This window comes from Odocoileus virginianus, chromosome 11 (assembly GCF_023699985.2).
Source record: "Odocoileus virginianus isolate 20LAN1187 ecotype Illinois chromosome 11, Ovbor_1.2, whole genome shotgun sequence".
Taxonomy (NCBI): domain Eukaryota; kingdom Metazoa; phylum Chordata; class Mammalia; order Artiodactyla; family Cervidae; genus Odocoileus; species Odocoileus virginianus.
In genome coordinates, this window is record NC_069684.1 from 28,573,934 (window position 1) to 28,596,563 (window position 22,630).

At 50.1% G+C, this 22,630-nt stretch overlaps 1 protein-coding gene and 1 long non-coding RNA gene across 4 annotated transcripts in view; one reads left to right on the plus strand and one right to left on the minus strand.

Moving 5' to 3' along the window:
* The first annotated feature begins 2,269 nt into the window (after positions 1-2,269).
* Positions 2,270-4,585, plus strand: LOC139037468 (uncharacterized). The gene is made up of 2 exons (XR_011490312.1): positions 2,270-2,383; positions 2,532-4,585. It is a non-coding gene; the product is annotated as an uncharacterized lncRNA (long non-coding RNA).
* GNB1 (G protein subunit beta 1) overlaps positions 3,160-22,630 on the minus strand; it is a 76,791-nt gene continuing 57,320 nt past the window's right edge. For 2 of the 3 annotated variants that reach the window (XM_070474147.1, XM_070474146.1), the window contains 9 exons: positions 21,398-21,436; positions 19,772-19,878; positions 15,822-15,885; positions 14,569-14,731; positions 8,171-8,237; positions 6,625-6,826; positions 5,713-5,929; positions 5,062-5,177; positions 3,160-4,814 (listed from right to left, as the gene is read on the minus strand). In XM_070474147.1, the coding sequence (XP_070330248.1) occupies positions 5,071-5,177; positions 5,713-5,929; positions 6,625-6,826; positions 8,171-8,237; positions 14,569-14,731; positions 15,822-15,885; positions 19,772-19,878; positions 21,398-21,436 (966 nt within the window). In that variant the 3' untranslated portion in view covers positions 3,160-4,814; positions 5,062-5,070. Of the gene's footprint in view, positions 4,818-5,061; positions 5,178-5,712; positions 5,930-6,624; positions 6,827-8,170; positions 8,238-14,568; positions 14,732-15,821; positions 15,886-19,771; positions 19,879-21,397; positions 21,437-22,630 lie in introns of all 3 variants that reach the window. The other variant, XM_070474148.1, reaches the window with a different exon arrangement.

Consider the following 22,630-nt stretch of genomic DNA (forward strand, 5'->3'; position numbering starts at 1 on the left):
ATTTTTTGGATATTATTAGCATAATAATACGAATGCTTGGCTAGGCCCCCCAAGAACCTTCTAGAGCAAGCAGAGTATGCAAAGGAAGCTCTGGCCTGGTAACTAGTCAAGGTCACCCAGCAGGCACCCTTCCTGTGCACCCTTCTCTAAAGGGAACCTGTGTGGTGTGTGTTTGTGACCATGGAGGTCTGTCCACCCAGGACCTCAGGCAGGAGCGCTTCCGCATTTCAGAGATGAGAAGATGGGGCTGTGGCTTCCCTCAACTGAACCTGTTGTGCAATTTCTCCCAGCAGGCCCTGAGGCTGCCCCGGGACCTCGGAGCCTCCGGCTTACACCCTGTGGTCCAGGACAGTGCAGGGAGGGGCACTTTAGGCCTCTGGAAGGTTCCTGGAGATCTTGCTTGGGCTGAGAGCAGGGCTGAGCTGAAATGAGCTGGGCTAGGGGGCAGAGGTAAGGGTCAGCAGCAGGAATGCAGGCTGGTGTAGGGCTGGGGGGTTGATGCCAGTCAGGCCCACGTGGGCTGGGCTGGGATGCTGGTGCACCTCAGAGGGGCTGAGGGTTCAGGAAAGGCCATGGGCGTGAACTTTCACAGTGCCACACTGCAGGACTCTAACGTTTGTGTTCTTTTTTGTAAACATGGCTCCCCTACCATTTAAGCTTTAGATATCCCAAACCTGGACTCCTCCTCTTCCAAGGGTGGAAAGATGGGGGACAGCAAGGGTGGGGGATGGAAATGGAGGAAGTGGGGCTATAGAGGGAACAGACAGGGCTGCCTGCCCAGAGCTGGACTCACTCAGGCAGGAAGCACCTTTGGATTTGGGTGCAGGGTCTGGAGACAGCACTTATCTTTGGGGTCCTGCTCCAAGCTCTTGGGGAAGTAGGCCTCAGCTCTGCCTGGCTGCGGGGGACAGAGTGGAGGGAGGTTGCCCAACACCTGAAGGGGGAAGTGGCTGAGAGACATGGGGTCTCCCTGTGGACAGGGGGTGTCCCCCAGTGCTGGCCTCCAGCCAACAGGGCCTGGTTGCTGACCCCTCCTGTGTCACCCTTCCCAGTCCTCCCCAGGGACCAGTGTCCAGAACTGCCCACTTGGAACACAATACTGCAGGGAACCAAACCTTCAGGCGCAGGGGCGTGTGTGTGGGCATGCCCTGCCAAGAGCCCAGAAGAGCACCAGCAGAGGGAGCAGACAGCACGGGCCTGCGGTGGGGGCGGGGGTTCTCTGACAGCCGCTCCAGCACCTCACACGTGTGGGACTCATCAGGTTCTCACAGGGCCTCTCAGAGCAGGTGCTTTCTCACAGGGAATCTCAGGCACAGAGAGGCCAAGTAACTGGTCCCAGGTCACAGCGGAAGGATGTGAAAGAACAGGATTTTCTGCCCCTTCCATTTGGCTGGACTCCAGGAGTCTGGAATGGTGGAGATGTGGGGGAGTTGGAGCAAGAGTGGCGGGGGCAGGACAGCCTTTTCCTGCTCTCACAGGTCAGGAGGGACCCTGGGGGCGGTTACAGGGGCTCCGAGGACCTCCCTATGTGCTCCCCGTGGAGGGTCAGGAATTGTGTGGGTGCTGGTGCTGGGTGGGGTGGACACCACACGTGCACTTGAGAACCAAGGTGGGGGCCCAGGTAATCCCAGGCTCCCTGCAAGGACACAGTTTGTGTTCAGCAACTGAGGGTCCGGGGCAGAGTATGGACATCACACCGGATACAGGAATGCCTACCAGAGTCAGTGGAGCCGCTAGGGACGGAGGCTGTGGGATGAGGCTGGAGGAAAAAAGAACAGGCGCCCTGGACGGGAGGTGTGACAGGAGGATGTCACTTCCCAGGTGCATCCAGGCCCTGGGAGCCACGTGCTTGCACCTCCCAAGGGTCCTGGGCTTCCAGCATCAAGTCCGAGGTTCACTCCGGGCAGCACAGTGCCAGTGGTGTCACTTAACACCTCTGGCTGCCTGCCCTCAGAGTCCCCAACACCCATTTTCAGTTACCACTTTCCTGAGAAGGTGGGCCAGTGGTGTCAAGGCAGCAGAGGGCTCAGTCTCAGCATCCCCGGCCCCAGCTCAGAGGATCCCTGGGTAAGCTGGCCCTCGCAGAGCCGCCTGTGTCCACCTGCTCCTTCTGCAGGTGGCCAGCAGCAGGTGTGCCCTGTGCCAGAATAAAGGCTTGCTTCCTGACCCCGGAGACCCTCCCTCCCCCACCTCAGGCTGCCAGCCCAGGGAGCACCTCAGATGCTCTCTGGCATTCTGTGAGGCAGTTGGCAGTTAAAACATTCAAGTAACAGATTTATTCCAGAGAATCGGGGGCGGAGGTTGAAACCAGGCAAGCCCACTGTTCAGGCTGTCAGTCACCCAGAAACTGCACCCATGGTCCTTGCAGAAGCAACCCGAGAAGGTGCCAGTCCCAGCCACCCCTCCCCAGGGGCAAAGCTGGGGGTGGGGGGCGGTGTGGACCTGATGCCTGTGTCTTCCTGATCCTCAGAAATGGGAGATTCAGGCGAGAACGCTTCCCACTGAGAGCAGTCTTCTCTTATTTTTTTTAGTCTTCGCTTATTTATGAACCTGACCCAGGGGAATACTGAGGCAGCCTTCATAACCTTATGGAACACCGAAGGCTGAAGGAAAACTGTTTCCTGCAGCAGAAGCAGGACTGGATCCTGTGGCGGGGGCGGAGGGTGGAGTGAGGGGTTCTCCTCACTGAAGTGCACTTTCTCTCACATCTGGGGGGCTGATGCTCCTTCTTTCTTGTAAGACACAGTTCTTTTCATTCAAAGATAAAAATGGTCTGATCTGAAGGGAAGTATTGTCTATTGAATAAGGTCCTAAGTATTCTTGGAGAGTGGAGGGAAGGGGGTGTGTGGCTCAGGCTCAGAAGAGAAAAGGACAGACTGCTACCCAGGAATGAAGGGCCAGGGCTCACAGGACACCACTGCTCTGCAGGGCCATCTGAGGACCAGCCACACTTTTCATGGGTAAACTCCAGGAGTTGGTAATGGACAGGGAGGTCTGGTGTGCTACGGTTCATGGGGTCCCAGAGTCGGACACAACTGAGCGACTGAACTGAGCTGAACTGTGATGGGGACAAGGGACATGGACAGAAGAGTGGGCAGCAGGGGAAGCAACTGCCTCCAGACACCGAAACAGCCCCACAAATGAGCAGTCACGCCAAGATCCCTCATGTCAAACTGCTTTATTACATCTTAAATAACAGTACAGTTGAATATAGGATCTATCTTGCATCCAGCTTCCTTGCAGTACATTGACTTTAAAATTAAATACAAAAGGTGAGGGACAGGGTGCAGAGAGCTCTACAGAGGTGCCGACGGGGGCGGGGGCTCATCCCACTCTCTGCGGGTCCAGGGCACAGGGCGCACAGGATGGTGCAAACACAGGTGGAGAAGCCACTGCTGCCGCTATGGGGGCGCTGGTGCAGGGAGGCCCGCGTTGTCCCAGCACCGCTGCCCAACACTGGTCGCGCGGAACCAGGGACATCTGCATGTTAGAAAAGTGGTCTGCCTCAGCACAAAGGCTGGTTCCCGGGAGAGGCGGGCCATGAGGAATCCACAAGGGAGGCCGGGGACTCCGTTCCCTGTACACCCCCCACCCCATCCAACAACGATTTTGGAACAGGACTTGTTTTTTAAAGAAAGAAAGAAAACAGTGACATCTCGCCAGGCGAGCGTGTAGAGCCGCTAACTGCACGGCCTCCAATGCGATGCGTGTGCACAGAGGAGCGACGCGAAGTGGACAGAGCGCGACGTCACAATTTCAAAGAGGTTATTTCTTAAAAGAAAAAGAACATCTAAGGACTGAGTCCTATATGCACTGTGAGCATTTCTACAGCATGCGGTTCTAAGAGCAAACCCACCCCATATGGCAAACGATCAGGTTTTTTAAAATTTAACTTAGAAAGTTTGAGATCATTATTTTCAAAACATTGATTTGTACATTGTTTCATACACAAATAACTGACTGACTCTCCACGCACAGGACGGCACCGCTCTTGAGGACGGAGGCTCGTGATGGCCGGGTGGGGTACAGGGTAGTGTCGCGCTGTTCTGTCAGCCTCCCTCCAACTTCACAAGAAGACCGGGTGAGACTAAAAACCGAACTGAGGGGAGAGGGTGGGTCAGGGGAAAGGCGCCTGACGCAGTCACTGTCCGCGTGCTCAGTTCCTTGACTTCTCAGCATCATCCTTCTACACCATGCGCACGACAGTCATGTGACACGAGACAAGAAGTAAAAAAACCAGGGACTAAATTTACATCATTAACAATCTGAGAGAGGCCACACCAGACCCTCCTTCTCTGTTTAACTACAAGCAGAAAGAAATGTATTTTAAGAAGGAAATATGAATCATGTCTGCAAAATCCTGTTACAAACACAATCTAGAATTCAGAGTCAATTACAAGATGAAGTCCTCAACTTGGTTTGCATGAACATCACCAAACAGGATTACTGATCAATATTTCAAATAAACTAGTAAAAAGGTGTGTCTGTCTTACAATTACACTCAAGTTTACCTTCTCGTTAACATTTTTATTATAGTATTTCCTTTTAAATTCATTCAAAACAAACAAACAAAAAAAAAATAAAACAAAGACAATGGTCCCGGAAGGAATGCACGATTCATTTTAGTTACAGCACAGAGATTCTTCTCTCAGTGGGAATTGTGCTCTTGGTTTCAGCAATAAGTGAGGGGAAGGTCTTGCCCTTTTGAAGTTCTGAGGGGTGCAGGGCGTCCGCGTTAGTAGGGGTGGATGGGAAATGCTATCTGCAACGCTCCAAGCCTGGAATGGTCTTCCAGTCACTGTGGCGTCCACCTGCTGCTTTAAACAGAATTGAGAGACCATGAAGAGAAACGCAGCACCTGGCCCAGGTGCAGAGTGGCATGGCAGCTGCACCCGCTCAGGATGGTGGCACAGTGAGTACTCAGGCTAACCACAGAGCTCACCTGCCTGAGAGCCCAGAGCAGCCACGTCCAAATGACCCCAGGAGCTCCAACCCACAGCTCCCTTCATGTTGTAAGAAACATGGAGTCGCAAGCAGGGAAGGGTGCAGGCTGCCTCTTACCTGTCAGGGTTAGTTCCAGATTTTGAGGAAGCTGTCCCAGGACCCCGTCGCCACGGCCATCCCGTCATCAGTTACTCCCAGGCAGCTCACGCGGTTGTCATGCCCGGCCAAGACCCCTGGGGGTCGAGGACAGTGTGGTCAGCCTGAGGTCCAACCACTTGCTGAAGTGGACCCAGAAACCCCCACTTCCAGTCCCTGCCAGGCCTTGGTGGTGAGGAAAGGATCCCAACACAGAGGGCTCGTGACGGACGCAGAGGGTGGTCCTTTAGGACAGGCACAGTGATCCCCTCCCCCCAAACAGGGCACCCCGTGACAGTCAGTGGTCAGTGCTTGGACGATCGTCAGCCACATCTTTCCAGAGGGACCTGAGGCTGTATCTCAGAGCACCCTGTGCTGTCAGGACAGAGGCCGCAGACCTGGAGGCACTCGGGGGAGCAGGAGAGGAAGAGGGGCCCCCCAAGCGCTTGGAGCTCTACAATGGGAGGGTGCTACGAGGACACGGCTGGCCCCGTCCTGCCTGAGTGAGCCACACGGTACCGCCAAGAGCTTCTCGTGCTGGGGCCTGGCTCCTGTCCCTCTGCCAGCCCACATGTCGCAGGTGATGTGTACCCTATCCCTCTGCAGACCTGGTGAGGCCTGGCAACTGCCTACCTGCCCTGTCGGCCTTGAGGGCATCCCAGACGTTGCAGTTGAAGTCGTCGTACCCTGCGAGAAGGAGGCGTCCGCTCTTGGAGAAGGAGACGGAGGTGATCCCGCAGATGATGTTGTCATGGGAGTAGGTCATGAGCTCCTGGTCTGCACGGAGGTCGAACAGCCGGCAGGTGGCGTCGTCTGAGCCGGTGGCAAATGCGTTGCCATTCGGGAAGAACTGGAAAGAGCAAGCAAGCCACGACAGTTTGCCAACGGACAGAAAGACACACTGGAAATGCAGACTGCCCGATGCAGGGTACTATGGGCACAGGAGCTGAAGACCAGCTAGGACCAGGCTCTGGCTGGAACAGCAGATGCTGCGCAGGGACCAGACCTCGGCGAAGAGTTGGCTTCCCGTCACCACCATGGTCCCAAGGGAACAGCAGAAGTGTGGCTGTCACCCATGGCTGGGTGCCCGCAGGCACTGGAGTCAGGCTTCCTGCGTGGAGGACGACTCAGCAAGCAGACACTTTCTCCTCCTCCCCACCTCCGGCTCCTCAGATGGCCAGGCCCTCCTGTCAGGGCAACGTGGACTAGGGCGGGCTCCCTCCACTGCTGTGCCCTCAGAGCCCCTTGGAGGCTGGGCTGACAGGGTCAGTTAGGGACTATTTGCCCCCGACGGGAAGAAGCCTCATGGTCAGTCACTGGTCACCCTGGGAGTGGGACACATGCGGGCCTCGCTGGGACAGAGCGAATCACAGCCAAGTCTCCCACAGGGAGATTTTGTCCATTCGACTGTATTTGCATAGAAAAGAGAGAAAATCTAACCCTGAAAACATTTTCCAACTGGCTGACATAGCTGCAGCTCCTGAGGACTCTAACCTGCTGACCGCCAGCCAGGGGCCCTGACCCACACCTGTGACCTCAACTCACACAGATGGCGTTGATGTCAGACTCGTGGCCGGTGAAGGTTTGCCGGCACATCCCTTCTCGCACGTCCCAGAGTTTGGCTGAAGCGTCACAAGCACCAGAGACAAACAGTCTGGTGTCCGGAGCGAGCGAAAGGCTCATGACGTCCCCGGTGTGTCCAGTGAACGTGGTCGTCTGCTGGCCAGTCTCGATGTCCCACAGGGCACTGGGACAGAGCAATGACAAGGGTTAACCCCCTTGCTTGGAAGACCAGATACGCAAACAAACTCCCTCAAACCCCCAGGCCTGCAGCAAGCATCCACGCTTCACCTAAGACAGATCCACATCCAATAGTGACTTTGCTCAAATGGGTTGTTACAGAGCCAAGCACACACATGACATGGATGAGTCCGCCCGGGGCTTCTCTGATTCTCACACCAGCTCACACATCAGCAGAAGAGGGAGCCAAGTCCCTGTCCAGTGGGGACACTTGTGGACTGGGCCACACACTTGGGCCCCACAAGGACACATGAGGGGCAGCAGAAGGCCTCCAGTTGGTGCCCCTGCTGGACAGCTCCATGCCCTCCAGAGCTCAGAGGCTGGGTCACTCCGTGGGGCAGAGCCAAGCGTGGGGCCCATGGCCATCAGCTTGAGAGGCTACTCCAGGCCAGAGAAAGGGGAGACATGGCAGCGTGGGAGGACGCATGCGTGGTTTCTGTGCTTCGCCCACAGAAGCAAGGCCATCAGATGCTACTCGTCCCCTATCAGCCTCACAGAAAACCAGCTCAACCCAGCCCCCACATCCAAGCATAGGGGACCCCTCTCTAGGGCCTGAAGGACAAGCAGAAAGGAAGGAAGACAACCTCCCCCCACCCCAGTCCAAAAAACATCCTTCCCAAGTGAAAAAGCTTCCCAAAATACCTTCTAATACAGAGGTTCTTCCCAAACTGGCAGTCAAGACAGACTGCAGATCTTCAGTGAGCACACACACAAAGGACACCTCACCAGGCAGGGCTGGCCAGGGCGCACCTGCCCCTCCCTTGTGGCTTGCTGGCTCTCAGCCACCACAGCTTGCCTCAAAGAGCCAGAAAACCCCACAGGGACAGTTTAAACCTGAAATGACTCAACTTCTCGATGATTTCAGAAGATATGTTTTGGTGCCACAAGTGAACACTTCACAGAGTTTCAGTGTCTTCCACCAATAAAGTGAAACTCCTATGACACCTGCTACTTTGAAGCTGTGCTCAGAGTCCACAGGGAGGCAGCACTCACCTGAGGGGGGCTGAAGCGCACCCCCCAAGGCTAGTAACTGTGGCCCAGGAAGGCGAACTGTGAGGAAGAGACAAGCTGGTGTTCCACGCAGAGTTCTAGTTTCAAAATCAGTTCTTAGTTGTTCAAAACTGAACCTTCCCATCTACACAGAGCACCATGAACTGGTCCGCCTCTCGGCACCTGTGTCTGAAGCCCTGGGGCCGCGTCCAGTCACAGTAGCTTAGCTGAGGGCTTCCCTGTGGCTCAGCTGCGCGGCGAGGAGGGCAGTGTGAGACAGGTTCAGCACCCTGACACTCACCAGGTGGTGTCTCCAGAGCTGGTAACGATCTGATTGTCATCCAGAAAACGGCAGCAGGACAGGTAACCTGGAAAACAGACCCAACAATGGCCTCAGCACCTGACTCTACATCTTGTAAATGGAGTGACCACAGTGGGAAGGCCCAGGCAAGGTGAGGCAAACGCCATGTCCACCTCTGGCCCTGCCCTGTGTGCTGGAAAGATGAACAAAGCCACACAGACTGCAGGCACTGCGGGCAAGAGCAGAGCCACAGGACTGGGCACCAGGAGGAAGGAGGCGCTCTGAGCACACACATGTCCTGCCGGCCCTTGACATGGCAGGAGGAGTCAGGATGGAGGGTCTGCAGGGGCAAGAGACTGGGGTGCAGGGCTAGGGGCAGACTTGTTTTCTGTGGGACAAGTGCGTGGTCAGCGTGGAAACTGCTGTGTGTCACTCAGTTCTGCACCCCCCACCAGCATGAGAGGCCCCAGCCTGCATCCCCTTTTGGAATAAGGAAGGGCAAATACAAAGAAGATCCATTCTGTAGAGCCTATATTTGATTTCTCCTGAATAAGCCCTGTTCACCACTATCTCTGTTATCTTAGCACAAATGACTCTGAGGACTGCACGTACGGAGTGAGCACCCCACCCGGGAGGCCCAGGGACAGTGTCAGGGCAGCCCCTGACCCCAGCCGGCCGGGCTCCTACCAAGTCTTCCCAGGCCACACAGAGCCACGTGTGATGCTGTGTCACTCAGTAAAACCAAAGACAAAATACACACCAAGAGAGGAGGAGCCCACTGACAGCTGCTGATGTGGAAAGCATAAGGTTGTTGGGAAAACAAAGCCTATACCTAACATATTACCTCACTGTCTCCCATAGAAGAAACAGAGACGACAGTTTCAGAATATCAGTTCTGTGCCTAGACAAGGACATGTGGTCAAGTGCTCCCTAGAGCCCACATCATGTCCACAGGACATCAGGGACCACATGGCTGCCACCCTCAGCCTCCCCCAGGGGTTCCTCCCAAGGTCCCCAAGCTCCTCCTCTCCAAGAACAGCACTCACTTCCTGGCACACTGCCACCCTCATACAAGCCAGTCTTCCAGGACCCAGTCCTGGAGCCTCCAGCACTACCCTGTCTGACTGGTGAGCACAGCCGACTGGAAACAGCACTGTGGAGACCCCAGCCCCACCAGCATTGCACACAGGGTCAGACACAGACACTCCTAGATCAATGATACAAAGAAACACACCCTCAAAGATGACCTCTGTCCATTTCCTGCAGGTGGTGGTCACACGGAGCCCATGAGCTTCCTGCCCCGAGAACCAGCAGCTGAATGTTACAGCCGTGGCCTTCGAGCACCGGCAACGAGCTCTGGCCTCTTCAGGGCCCAGAAGGTCAGCACACATCAGCTGTTGGATCCTTAGGAACCAGGCAGGCTATGTGTGCCCTCACCAGAACCCCTTGCCTGTGGAGATGTGTGTGTGTAGGTGCCCTCAGCAGAACCCCTTCCCATCCTGTGTGCGTGCCCTTAACAAAATCCCTTCCTCGTAGGTGTATATGAGTTTACGTGCACCTGTATGTGTGCGCCCTCATCAGAACCCCTTCCTCATGGGTGTGTGTGTCTGTGCATTTGTGTGCACCCTAAGTAGAACCCCTTTCCCAAGAGTGTGGGTGTGTGTGCACGTGAGTGTGCCTGTGTGCCCTCAGCAGGACCTCTTCCCCACGGTTTGTATGTGCACGTGTGTCCCTGTGTGTGTCCTCAGCAGAAAGGTGGCTGGCCCAGGCACTGGTGCCTTTCCAGAGCCCCAGACAAACATGGCACCAAGTGGGGGTGTGCCAGGGCCTCTTTGAGACCACAAGTGGCAGTGGGATGGCCTGCTGCAGGGACGAGCAGGCCACAGCCCAGAGGGAGGAGGCCTGGAATGAAGCAGGACAGGCCCTCTTTCCTCCTACAGCCCAGCCTGCTGGCTCCTATCAAGGAAAAAAGAACAGGCTGGGGGCCCCGGACAGCAAGGACAGCCCAGCCTAGCCCACAAACATGAAGCGCTAGCCACCTCAGGAGGGGCAGGCCATCACGGCCCCAAGGAAGTTCTGGCTAAACTCCTGACCAGGTGATCCCAGGAAGACACCATGTCTGCACGGGGATGGGAGGTTCAGGGAAGAAGGTGACCCTTTCAGGGCATTACTGATTTCTCAAATACATGATCTAATAATGCTTTTTTTTGCCAAAACAGCACTCTAAAGGTTATTCTGTATATAATGTAGTCACAACAACAACAAATACTCCGTCTCAAGGCTGGAAGCTCAGTCCCTGAGCCATTTCCAGAGGGCATCTTGCACTCTGCAGGACAGACAACTTAGAGGAAAGATGAGACACCAGAGGACAGAGCACCGTCTGACAGGTGCTCCCTCAGCTCCGCAAGCACTCCCACAGCCTGGGAGGCCAACTCAAGAGAAGGAACCTCGGCTTGCTCCAAGTGGGCCCTGTATCTCATGGAAACAATAACAACACGAAACTGATCACAGGAGCCTCCTTCCTGAGGCGGTACAAGCTTGATTCCCACCCCGACTGTGCAGACACTACCAAGCATGAGGGTCTGCTGACAATAGCACCCAGATGGGTTTTATTGCAACTGAGTTCTAAGATCTTTCGAGAAAATGTCCCAACCCCGGCTTAACAGAGAGTCCTCAGTTAATGCTCAGGTCTGAGATGCCCGAATGAGGGGTACCAATGCCCTCAGATGAAGTTAGGAACGACAGAGACGAGACAGACCACACGTGCTCAAATCTGCTGAGTCCACTGACCTTTCACACCCTTGCCTGACTAAAGGGAGGCTACCTGAAGCTCATCCAACGTCAACCTTTATTGATCTGAAGCATCATGTCTGAAAAGTTACAAATACCCTTAAGATGTACAATGTTTAAAACACACCACCCAGCTCTCAAGAAGTAACAGTTCACAATGCATGAAGGAAACACAATTTCTAATGCATTCTAATACTAGTTTTATTTTTTCTTTCAGCAAACAAGTGCTAAAAAATGTAAAAGATTTAATTAAAAAATGCAAGTCCATACACTGAACTGGATATAAGAGATTGATAAAAACAGTAAGAATGTTTTTTAAGTGTTGCGAGTTCGCTGATGCTGGAAGCAAAGTGGCTTATGAAGGGTGCTCACTGGACAGAAGCCCTGTTCACAAGGATGGGGCAAGCAGGCCAGGCTGGGTTCCACCCCTAGAGTAACCTTCCCACAGAAAACTACTATGAGCACTGGACAAATATAAAAACAAACTCCTACAAACACTGGAAGCAGCAGCAGACAAACTGAAGGGGAACCTGCGCTTGGAGGCACTGGGGGACCTTATTTTTCAGGTGCTGTGCCTGCAGGCAGGTCCCCTCCTGTGACAGCCACAACCACGCAGCCACACCTCAGACAGCACATCTGTGGCCCAACTTTCCTGAGCAGCCAGTAAAGGGTTCTGGGCAACCACAGCCAGAAAGTGAAAGAAGAAAACCTAGAAAGGAGAAAGCCATACAAGGCCCTAAAAAAAAAATCACGCACCAACTCCCCCACATCTGTCCAAACCACACACAGGCAAGACAGCTGAGCCTACATAGCATGGCTGCTCCCCACAGGACCACACAGCAGGATTCCAGGAGAGTAGTCTGCACAACACAACAGCCGCAAAAGCCCAGGATGCAAGTCAAATCACTAGATGCACCAACAAGCAGGAAAATGTCATCTACATTCAAGAGGAACAAGCCACCAAGACCAACCTCAAGGGACTGACTGCTAGAACTGGCAGACAAGAATTTTAAAGGCAGCTCTTGGAACTGCTCACAGGATCCTAACTATGCTCGTTATAAATAAAAAAAGACAGGAAATCTTAGCAGAAAAACAAGAACTGTTTTTTAAAAAGCAAATAAATTCTAGAACTGAAGTGAACATCTGACTTAAATGGCTTGCTGGGTGGTCTTAACAACACCGTGGAGGTGACAGAAGTCACATGCCCTAGAGGATGGCTCTGCGGAAGTGGGAGATGGAATCTAAGAGATGACGTGAATGCATGAAAGAAGAGAGCACCAAGAACAGAAAGTGGACCTCTAAAATTTCCCCAATTTAGTGAAAGACAGAACTTTACGAAGTCAAGGTGTTAAAGCACAATAAACAAAGAAAATCACTCCAAGGCATGTCAGTCAAACAGCTGAAAAATAAAGAAAAATCTTTAAAATGCTAAAAGAAAATAATACCAACCCAAAATTATACATATCAGCAAAAATATTCTTCAGAGATGAAGGATAGTCAGTATTTTCAGGTGAGGATAGACAGAATTCCTTGGTGAGATCCACACCAACTGTAAGAAGCACTAAAGCAAGCCCCTCAGGCTGAAGGGCACCCAGGAGAAAGCGCGTGTCTTCAGGAAGAAATGAGCACCAGAAATGGTAGAGACTTGAGTAAATGTAAAAGACTATTTAATTTTCTTCAAATGGCTAAGAATGTTTAAAGGAAAAAGTGTAACAATATATTGGGGGCTTATAACACACAAGGATGCAAGACCTAGAAAAAGAAAACTTTGTAAAGGATGAGGAAGGGCAGGAGATGGGACATTTATGCCTACAAGACTCTTGTCTTTCACATAAATGGATACAACATACCTGGCCAAACCTTAAGAATTGTGAACGTACACTGTAATCCCTACATAAACCCTAAAATATAACTCAAAGAGGTAGCCAAAAGCCAACAGATAAAACTATAAAATATTACTCTAAACAATCAGGTAACCCAAAAGAAGGCGGGAAAGGAGAGGTCATCATAAACCCAGTGCATCCGCAATGCAGGAAGCAGACACGAAGCTCACACAATTAGAGAGGCAGAGACATGTACAGTAGACAAGGGACTGTGTTTATTAATACAGTTACACAGACGGAAGAAATACACCATGCAAACAGCCTAAGAAGGCTGGAATAGCTGCAAGAACATCAGATAAAGCCCACTTTCCAGCAAAGGTTCTGAGACAGGAAGAGGGTCAGTTCATCAGGAAGAAATGACGGTCACAAACATAACTGCTTCCACTGAAAGAAGTCAATACATGACGCAGAAATTTCCAGAATGAAGGAAGAAAGAGAGAAATCCATCCCACCTCAGCAACTTAGAAACTAAAGACACAGAAAATGTGAATAGTGTCAAAATCCTGCTCTGACAAACACGCTGAGAACTGCCCCACAGCCTGGCCTCCTGAGCACATGCAGCGTGTCCTTGTCAGACCACCTGCTCCTCAGGAAGTGAACCTCCACAAATGAGAAAAACTCAACCAATACAGAACATTGTTTCTGAACATAACTACATTTAATCAGAAACCACAACAGGTTATCAAAATGGTGTTAAAAATGTTTCCCACTGAATGACAACATAGCTAAAGCCACACTTGGAGGGGAGTTTACAGCTTTAAAGGCTCAATTTGAAAAAGAAGGAAGGCCTAAGGTTCCACCTTAATAAGAAGCTAGAGAGTTAAGAAGGAAGCAAAGCCAAAGCCAACAAAAGGCAGGAAATGACACAGGACAGAAATCAGTGCAATACAGGCAGTGTATCTTTAAAAGTTTAAAGATACACAATTAACCGGCCAGAATCAATTTAACAGACTGCCTGAATGAAGTCAAAAGGATACCAGTAACTATGATAATTCTCTGGTTGCATGTGAAGTACATGAGCAGAGGGTGTAGTTTTGAAAAAGAATATAGCAAGAGAAGTAAAATGCTGGGCTGAAACCTTCTTTTCCAGAAATGTTACGTCTTTTGTAATAAATAATAACTGTCACAGGTAAATTGAACTTGGCAAAACAACCCACCATCTAACAGTTCCAGCAGGCTCCATTCAGGAGACCTGCGCCTGTAGGAATGTTCTGCCCTGTGCAGCATGAGTGCTGGTCAGTAATCAGGGTACGTGTGTGTGTGCACAAGTGGACACAGGTGTATGTACATGGAGTCAGGGTGCATGTGTGTGCACACATGGAGACAGTTGTGTGTACTTGGGAGTCAGGGTGTGCATATGTGTGCACATGTGGAGACAGGTATGTGTAACATGCATGTTTAGATTAGGAAACTATTGTGGAAAAGTGCTCAAGAGAATGAATTATGTCATGCTGATATGGAAAGAAGTTGTCCACCAGCTACTACACAGTGACCCAAGTACCCAGGATCCTTGAAAACCAGACACTATAGTGACTTAAACCAAAAGGCTTCCAACTGGAGAAAGGATATCAAGGCCTGTCTTTGACTTCACTTTCAGAGTATCTCCGGCCATTACTGTAGCCAATCTCATAAAACAACTACTGAGAGGAGACAAGTGTCCACAGCACAAAACTAATGCCTGGCTACAGCACACATGACTGTGACTTTATTGATGAGAATGTGTACCTGTGTGTCCAGCCAGCTCACGACTCACACGTACATTCCCTTCACGAGTTTTCAGATTGTAAATGGAGCAGATGTTATCCAGGCCTCCGCAGGCCACATAGTTCCCAGAAGGGGCATAAGCGCATGTCATGACCCATGAGGAGCGCAGAGGGATGGCATGGACCTGAAGGGCAGAACACACATGATGTAAGCACGCACGTCAGACACATCACCTACTGACACCGTGATCCTGCTTCTTGTCTTCAACTGTCACTGCCCCAGAGGTGACACAGCAAGACACTGGCCAAAATTAGTTTAAAAATAATTTTTATGGGTGGCCAAATGAAGGTAAAATTTAATTAGAAATTCAGTGCTGCACAACAGTTTAATGTAGAGTTTTTAACTGCTGCACTGCTTGGCTTTTAGGATTAGTTTCCTGACCAGGGATCAAACCCTGGCCCTTGGCAGTGAAAATGTGGAGTCAAAACCACTGGCCCACCAGAGAATCCCAAATGCAGATTTATTACAGTCAGGCAGGCACTTCAGGAATACCAGCAAAGCCCCCAAATTGAAATTACATATTAAGAGGAAAACATTTCATTGGCCTATCAAAATGACTATAAAATTAATTCACAAACTCAAGTATTTTTAGTGAAGTAATCAAACTAGACATTACTATAATTAATCCTACCACACACCTCCCTGTGTCTGAGATTTAAAAGTACCACAATCTTTTTAAACACATTTGGTATTCTCGAGCAAAATATAATTGAATTTTGTCTGTTACACACATTTAGACTAATGACAATACTTTTTTCACTCAGTATGGATTGAACAATCTTGGATTAAATTTTTAAAATAATTTATACTTTAAAGTACAGTATCTTTCAGATTATTTCTTGTGAAAACCAGTCACTAATGGAAAGCTATACCTCTGCATTTTTAAATAAAACATGAGATTTCCCATGAGCTAAAATTGGATTCCTGGCTCCTAAAAACAAAATTGGATTCCTGGCTCCTAAAAACATGGAGGAGGCCCTCCCTCCACCTGCTTTGCAGGAAAACCAACCATGGCATAAGAGTGCAGTCTGGCAGCACAGGCCACACGTGCCAGCTACGTGACCAGGTTTCCATCTGGCCCACAACTTTACTCTAAAAGCGACACCCCTGTGCTCCTCTGCCCTCTCCTTTACAAACTGTGCATAAGTGAACCCAGAGTTTAAACACCTGCCTTTGCCTGGGCTGGTCTTCAGGGCATGGTCTGCAGTGCCTACCTTGTTTGTGGTGTAGCTGTCCCAGATAATAAGTTTACCATCCTGCGAGGCACTGACTAGAAGCCTGGAGCAAAGAGACAAAAGCGAAACTGTCAGCAACACAGGAGCCTCCCCAAAGACAGCAAATGAAAACTAAATTCTCACGACAACTAACACATACTTCAATGTTACATTCGCTTGAGATAATCCCCAGCAAAGTTCTAACTGTTAGACCAACTCTGAAAGCATGAAAAGAAAACACCTTCACAGGTAAGAGTGCAGGCCTGATGGTGCCTGTCTTCAGGTGCAGCCCCAGCCGCAGCCCCTCAGCTATTCAGACAAGACACACTGGTTGCCTAGAGCTGCTCTCTCAGGGTTTCTGGTCACCATACACCAGATCTGATGCCCACAGATCTTTCATGAGTCAAAGGTGGTAGGAAATATTTCATATATAATTTTATGTTCCATTCTGACACATAAAAAGCATAAACATAAAGGACTAATAAGTTTTTAGATACTCAGAATTTATAAGCCATTTTCTCACCAAAAAGGGAATCCAGGTAGCCAATCTAAAGCACAGCTGTGCCTGTCCCACAGAAGAGCCTAATGAGCATTTTTTGTGCCAAGTTTCTTGCTCTGGTCAGTTGGGCTAAGTGTGACCCTGTGTGTTGAAGAGGAGCTTTGTCTGCATTTGCAGAGAGGTACAAGGATATTGCCAAAGGAAAGCATGACCAATAGGCAAACGAACTGCAAACACAAGTACTCGAGGAACCAGCCCCTCCTGGACACCCTGGGGACTCTGCCCTACAGGTGACGCTGCTCCGGGATGGGCAAGAAGGTACCCATGGAGAGACCTATGTCAGTGGGGTGGACAAGGAGAAGGGTCTGCTGTTTCAGAGACTGCATCAAAACACGGTCTCAACCATCTCAGACACAAGTGCATTTGGCTTCTTGAACTGCTCAAACCTGGAGGTATTATCACTTGAGTCACTCTGACAAGTGACCTTATGTTCTGATGCACAGACTCCATCATGTGGAGGCTGGCAGGAATACACACATGTTCGGCTCTGCATGACAACACTAATTTCAGTGCAGGCTCCAACTTTATTATTTTGGGGATACAATTTCTTAGAGCAAATCCCTGCCTTGAGGTGTAGTTATAAATATATCAGGCACTTGAAAGACCCTGTGTATCAGATCAAGGGTCATTTGGCGGCTCTATTACTTTCAGGCCCCTCTAAGTACAGGTTGGCTGGAACATCAGAGCCAACGTAAAGAAGCTCATCCCCTGGAAAGGTCACCTCTACAAAGGTCTCCTCATCAGAAAGCTTAATATTTGCTGACGTGCCCAGGGATGGAGAACCTTTAAGCAGCCCTGATCCCCAAGAAGGTGAGAGAAGACACACCTCTTAATCCCCAAGAGGACTGCCATGAGGACCTGGCTCCTCCTGTCTCCCACCTCCTCAGAGGACAGGCAGAGCTAGAAGGCCCAAAGCCCCTGTCCAGGTCCCAAGGCCTCCCCTTTCCTGCACACTCACAGACCTGGATGGATTAGCAGTGTTTCCCTCTCAATTGTATCACTTTGGCAGATTTTAGAAAAGGGAGAAAAGGTTTAACATTAATTCACATGATTGAAAGAGACTCTCAAACATTATAAAAAGTAGACTTTATGTATAAAAATTACAATATATTGATAAACATATCATAAATGCACATATAATATGTACTGACACAAGCACACCCATAAACCTCACTGTAGGCACCTCCTAGAGCTTTATCTCTCCCTGAAAATTTTCTAAATTTATTCACTTGTTTTTAAAGTATTTATTTGGCTGTGCTGGGTCTTAGCTATGGCATGCAGGATCTCCAAGCTTCGTTGGGGCATGTGAACTCTTAGTTTTGGCATGTGGGATCTAGTTCCCCAACCAGGAATCAAATACAGGCCCCTGCACTGGGAACGTGGAGTCTTACCTACTGGACCACCAGGCAAGTCCCTCTCCTATAGTTTTAAAATACAACCAGCTAACCACTACGATAGTCTGAGAATATCCATGAACCACACAAACATAATAAAATAACTGGTATTCCCAAATTATTCTTATGACTCATTAACCTTGAGTCATGAAAAGAAGTTGTATAATAAACTTTGATGTCTATGAAGATTCCATAAACAAAATGTACATCCAAAACATTAAAAAAAAAAAATTTCTGATTTTAAAGAAGAAAATTTTAGTCTCCAGAAAACATGGCTATCTAAGGGAAAAAAATCTCCAAAGGGCTCTGGATAGCAGGAATTCTCCTTGGTATCATTTTTTGTTTTCCTGGTTTATAAGACAGCCCTCGTGTAAGGACATTATACCAGTAATTGCCATTTGAAGAGCAGCTGTACAACACACGTCCATGTACCCTACACTGTCCAAGAAAGTGAACAAGCCAGGTGGTGCCCAGCAGCCTCCCCAGTACTCTGCCTCACCCTGCTCCGTGGGCACCACGACCCTGAACTGGTGCTGCTGCTTCCTCACGTTTGCACCTTCCACCACTGGATTCCCGAGCACAGTTTGTGTTCGAACCAGAGGGCGTGCAGAGCCTTGAGGATGCACCCAGGACAGCTGCATGATCTACAGGCTCCCTGCTCCCTAGGGCCCTCTCTTCATCGTCACAGCTCTGGCCACACACTTGCCATAGTTCTTCAAACACAGCTCTCAGTCACCTCTCAGGACACAAGTGACACATCACTGTCCATCCAACTTCCTGTCTAACCAGGACACTGATGTTCCCAAAGATCAGGAAAGACCCCAAAGGTAAGACACTATATGATTACCGTCTACTTTTTGAGAATAGAATCTAAGATGGATGGATTAGTAAGGGCAATTTTCCTTTTTTCCTCTTCTATTCTTTCTGATCATTGCCATCATTAACAGGATCTAAGTTAGCTCTCATTTGCATTTGGAATTATATGGGATACTGTACAGAACAAACTAAAAATAGAATCTTTTGTTCTATAGCTGTTGACACACTAAAGCAGCCAATTTCACAAAGAAAAAAATACCAAGCAGAAAATTCCTCTCTGACAATTAAAACATGAAAAAAATGCAACTCAGAGAAAAGCATCTAATCCTCAAAGTATAACATGTTAGTTATTTGAAAAAACACATTACAGTCACATCACCACATGGCTTTTTCTTTAATTATTTGGGAGGAAAAGTGGAGAAAGATTACCCAGTACCCTCCAACAGGAAGACAGAAGGAGCTGGATGGATTTCATTTCAGCAATGCTGCAGGTGAAGGGAAACAGGACGAGGAAGGGGAAGGAGGCCCAGAGAGCAATGGTGACTAGTCATTTAGAAAGAGGTGTGAACACAGGCAGAATTCAAGGAACAGAGGGATCGCTAGAGAAAAGGGGGTGGGGCGGGCAGGCCAGGGAGAGGCAAAGACAATACCTCTCATGTACATGCTCTGTGCCCCAGTGCAGCCCTCAGGACACACGCATCACTGTTTTAACTCTCCTGACACCACATGGACTGGCTTCTGATCCCTGAACCAGGTCACCAAAACCACGAGAGGGTGTGGCCATGAGGCCACAAGGAACGGGCTGGAAAGAAGAGCCACGGCACAGTGGGCAGGTCACCCCTCAAGATGGCACAGAGGGGACAGGTCAGCCCCCCCGGTGACACAGAGAGGACAGGTCACAACCTCAAGGTGACACAGAGGGAACAGGTCACTGCCCCCCAGGGGACACAGAGGACAGGTACTGCCCCCCCGCCCCCCCCCCCCCAAGTGGCACAGGCACTGTGCCATGGAGCTGGGAAGACAAAGGTGAGGGGAGGGTGGTGACAAGGGAATGGCAGCGTGGCCAGCTGTCCTGCCTGCTACACGTCTGACAGCAGTGCCCAGTTTTCTCTTTACCAATCCCAGCCTGTGAGCTCTGCGGCCCCCCCCCCCCATGAACGCCCATGTTCCCGCCCACACACCTGGAGTCGGTGCCCCAGTGCATGGCATAGATCTTGGCCAAGTGTCCCCTCAGTGTCCTCCTGGTGCGCATCTGGATTCTTCCCACAGGGTCAATGTTGTTTGTGATCTTAAAAATAAAAGTTACCAAGAATTAACTCCATGGGAGGCACACTCTCCCCCTGCCACCCCCCTCCACCGAAGTTTCCTTCATGCCCACCCTGCTCAGTGACACCACTGCCCTGAATGGCTGTGCCTGCCTGGCTCCTGCCAGTCAACCCTGCTCCATCATGAGGCCCCACCCCAGGTACAGCAGCTTAGTGCTAGCCCAGAGCCTCCTCCCCCATCAGCATGCTAACTGGCCATCCAAGTCCAGCTCCTCCTGCCTCTGTTCAGCCCTGGAAGGCTGCTCTTCCTCCTAACAGGGCTCACCATCTAACAGGGCTCCAGGAACACAGACTGCTTGGTGCTGTGTGTGCTGAGCTGAACAACAGTGGTCATCTCTTCTGCACTCTGGAGTTTAAGGCACAAAATTGCATGTGCACACCTACTGTTCACCCAACACACAAGAACCTGATGTTCATGACTCTGGGTTTACAAATGGAGTAAGTGTGTAACAAGAGTGGGCTTTAAAAAACGTAGAGTCCAAAGTACATCTGAGAATTCAAATGTAGGTGATCCCGGCATTCTAACTTTTAACTTATTGTTTACCCCATAAACGATAGCTTCTAAAGCATTGAGATGATGTAAAGAATGTAATCATGTTCAACAGAAGGAATATAATTTTTCTTTCACATTTCTGTTCAGTGTTTGAGACAAAAAGTTTTTTTTTCAATGAGGTGAAATTCACCATCTGAAAGGATATAATTTAGCAATATTTAGTATATTCACAACATTGTTCCACTATTAGTGGTACCTGGTTTCAAACCGTCTTCATCATTACCCTTAGAGGAAGCCCTTCATCCACTAGCAGTCACTCCCTACAGCCTCCTCAACCCTGGGCAAGCATGAATTTATTTTCTGTCTCTACAGGGTGACCTGTTCTGGACAGTTCATGTACACAGAATCACACGACGTGACCTCCTCTCACTGAGCACACATGTCTCAAGGTTCACCATTCTATGGCTGAGTAAGTCCCACTGTGTGGACAGGCTGTGCCTGGCCCTGATCTCATACCCCGAGGGCACACAGCTGCTGGGAGCAGTGCCTCCAGGAGCATTCGGACACGGGCTGGTCTGAGCATCAGCTCTAGTCTCTCTGGGTGCATACCTAGGAGTGGAGCCATGGGTCGTAACTCGGGTTTAAATCTCTGAGAATGTGCCAAACTGGACCTTAGAAATTAAGGTTCTAAGGCAGACCTAATTAGGGAAAGGAACTTCAAAACATCCATATTGAAACTGTAAAAATATTTAGGACTCTGACCTCTGTAAGAGGACATAATTACTTAAGGCTAGAGAGAGATTTATTTTTTATCTAAAACTCACCACAGCCTATGCCCAGCATTGACAAGGACCTGCAAATGAGAACCTTCAAACAGGGGCCCCACCCTTGCTGTGCACAAAGTCAGAGCAGCTCCTTCTGAGGCCCAGAGCAGGCCCCACAAGCACCAGCCTCTATAGCAAATCAGTGACTGCATCAATGGTCCTTACCTGAGAGAGAGTCGCGTCTGCACACGCCTTCCGAGCATCCTGGGAAATGACAAGGACAATGAGACATTAGTGCTGCTCCCAGTACAGGCTCCCCCAGACCCAGGCCGCAGCTTCAATCAAAGTGAAAGTCGCTCAGTCATGTCCAACTCTTTGTGACCCCATGGATATACAGTCCATGGAATTCTCCAGGCCAGAATACTAGAGTGGATAGTCGTTCCTTTCTGCAAGTGATCTTCCAATCCAGGGATCGAACCCAGGTCTCCTGTGATACAGGAGGATTCTTTACCAGCTGAGCCACCAGGGAAGCCCAGGAAATACTGAAGTGAGTAGCATATGCCTTCTCCAGGGGACCTTCCTGACTCAGGAATCAGGGTGTCCTGCATTGCAGGTGGATTCTTTACCAGCTGGGCTACACAAGGGAAGCAGTCTCAGAGCCTCTACCAAGAGCCTCCCCACCCTGCCTTGAGCCCAGGGCATGCTGGACACAGAACCAGCCACACATGGACATGTCTCAGCCTGCATATCACCCCCCTAATGCACAACACCCCCGTGCCCACACTGCTGCCCGCAGCCTCCAGCACCTTCCCACAGCACTGCACCGGCGTCCTGAGTCATGGGGCCCATAGAAACAATGTCTAGAAAGCAGTGAATGGCCAGCCCAGGGAACCTTTCTTCTAGAATGCATTAACTCAGGACTGTGTTTTCAAGCCAAACAATCCTGATGCTGACCTCTATGGAAAGGAGCAAAGGGTCTGGAGTCAAGGCAACCAAATCTCTGGCTGGTCACATCCTGCTGCTTGCTTTCTTATCTGTGAAAAGACTTTGTGAAGCAGGCGAGAAATGTAATACAAAAGGATGTTCCTCAAGCTAATGAAGATGTCCTTGTTGTTCCTAAGCGATCCAAGCTGCTAGAAAATAAATGTGGAAATCTCAAATCTGGATATGACTTTTACAAACAGAAAGCCATACATTATGAAGGGAAATGAGACACTGGCTTTGAAACGATAAGACTCTGAATGTAGGAGTGGGGCCTAAGAAGAAAATTGGATGTAGGAATAATTTCAAAGGAAACTGACAATTTCTCATAAAACTCTGCCATTGTGTAGCCATCTGCCCACCCGCGCTCACTGATACACATCTGAAGGCTCATGTGAACACTCCTGAAGGCGTCCAGGAGACCTTCTCCAGGGGCAAACAACCTCACTGCTAATTATTTTTACTTCATGAAGCTGG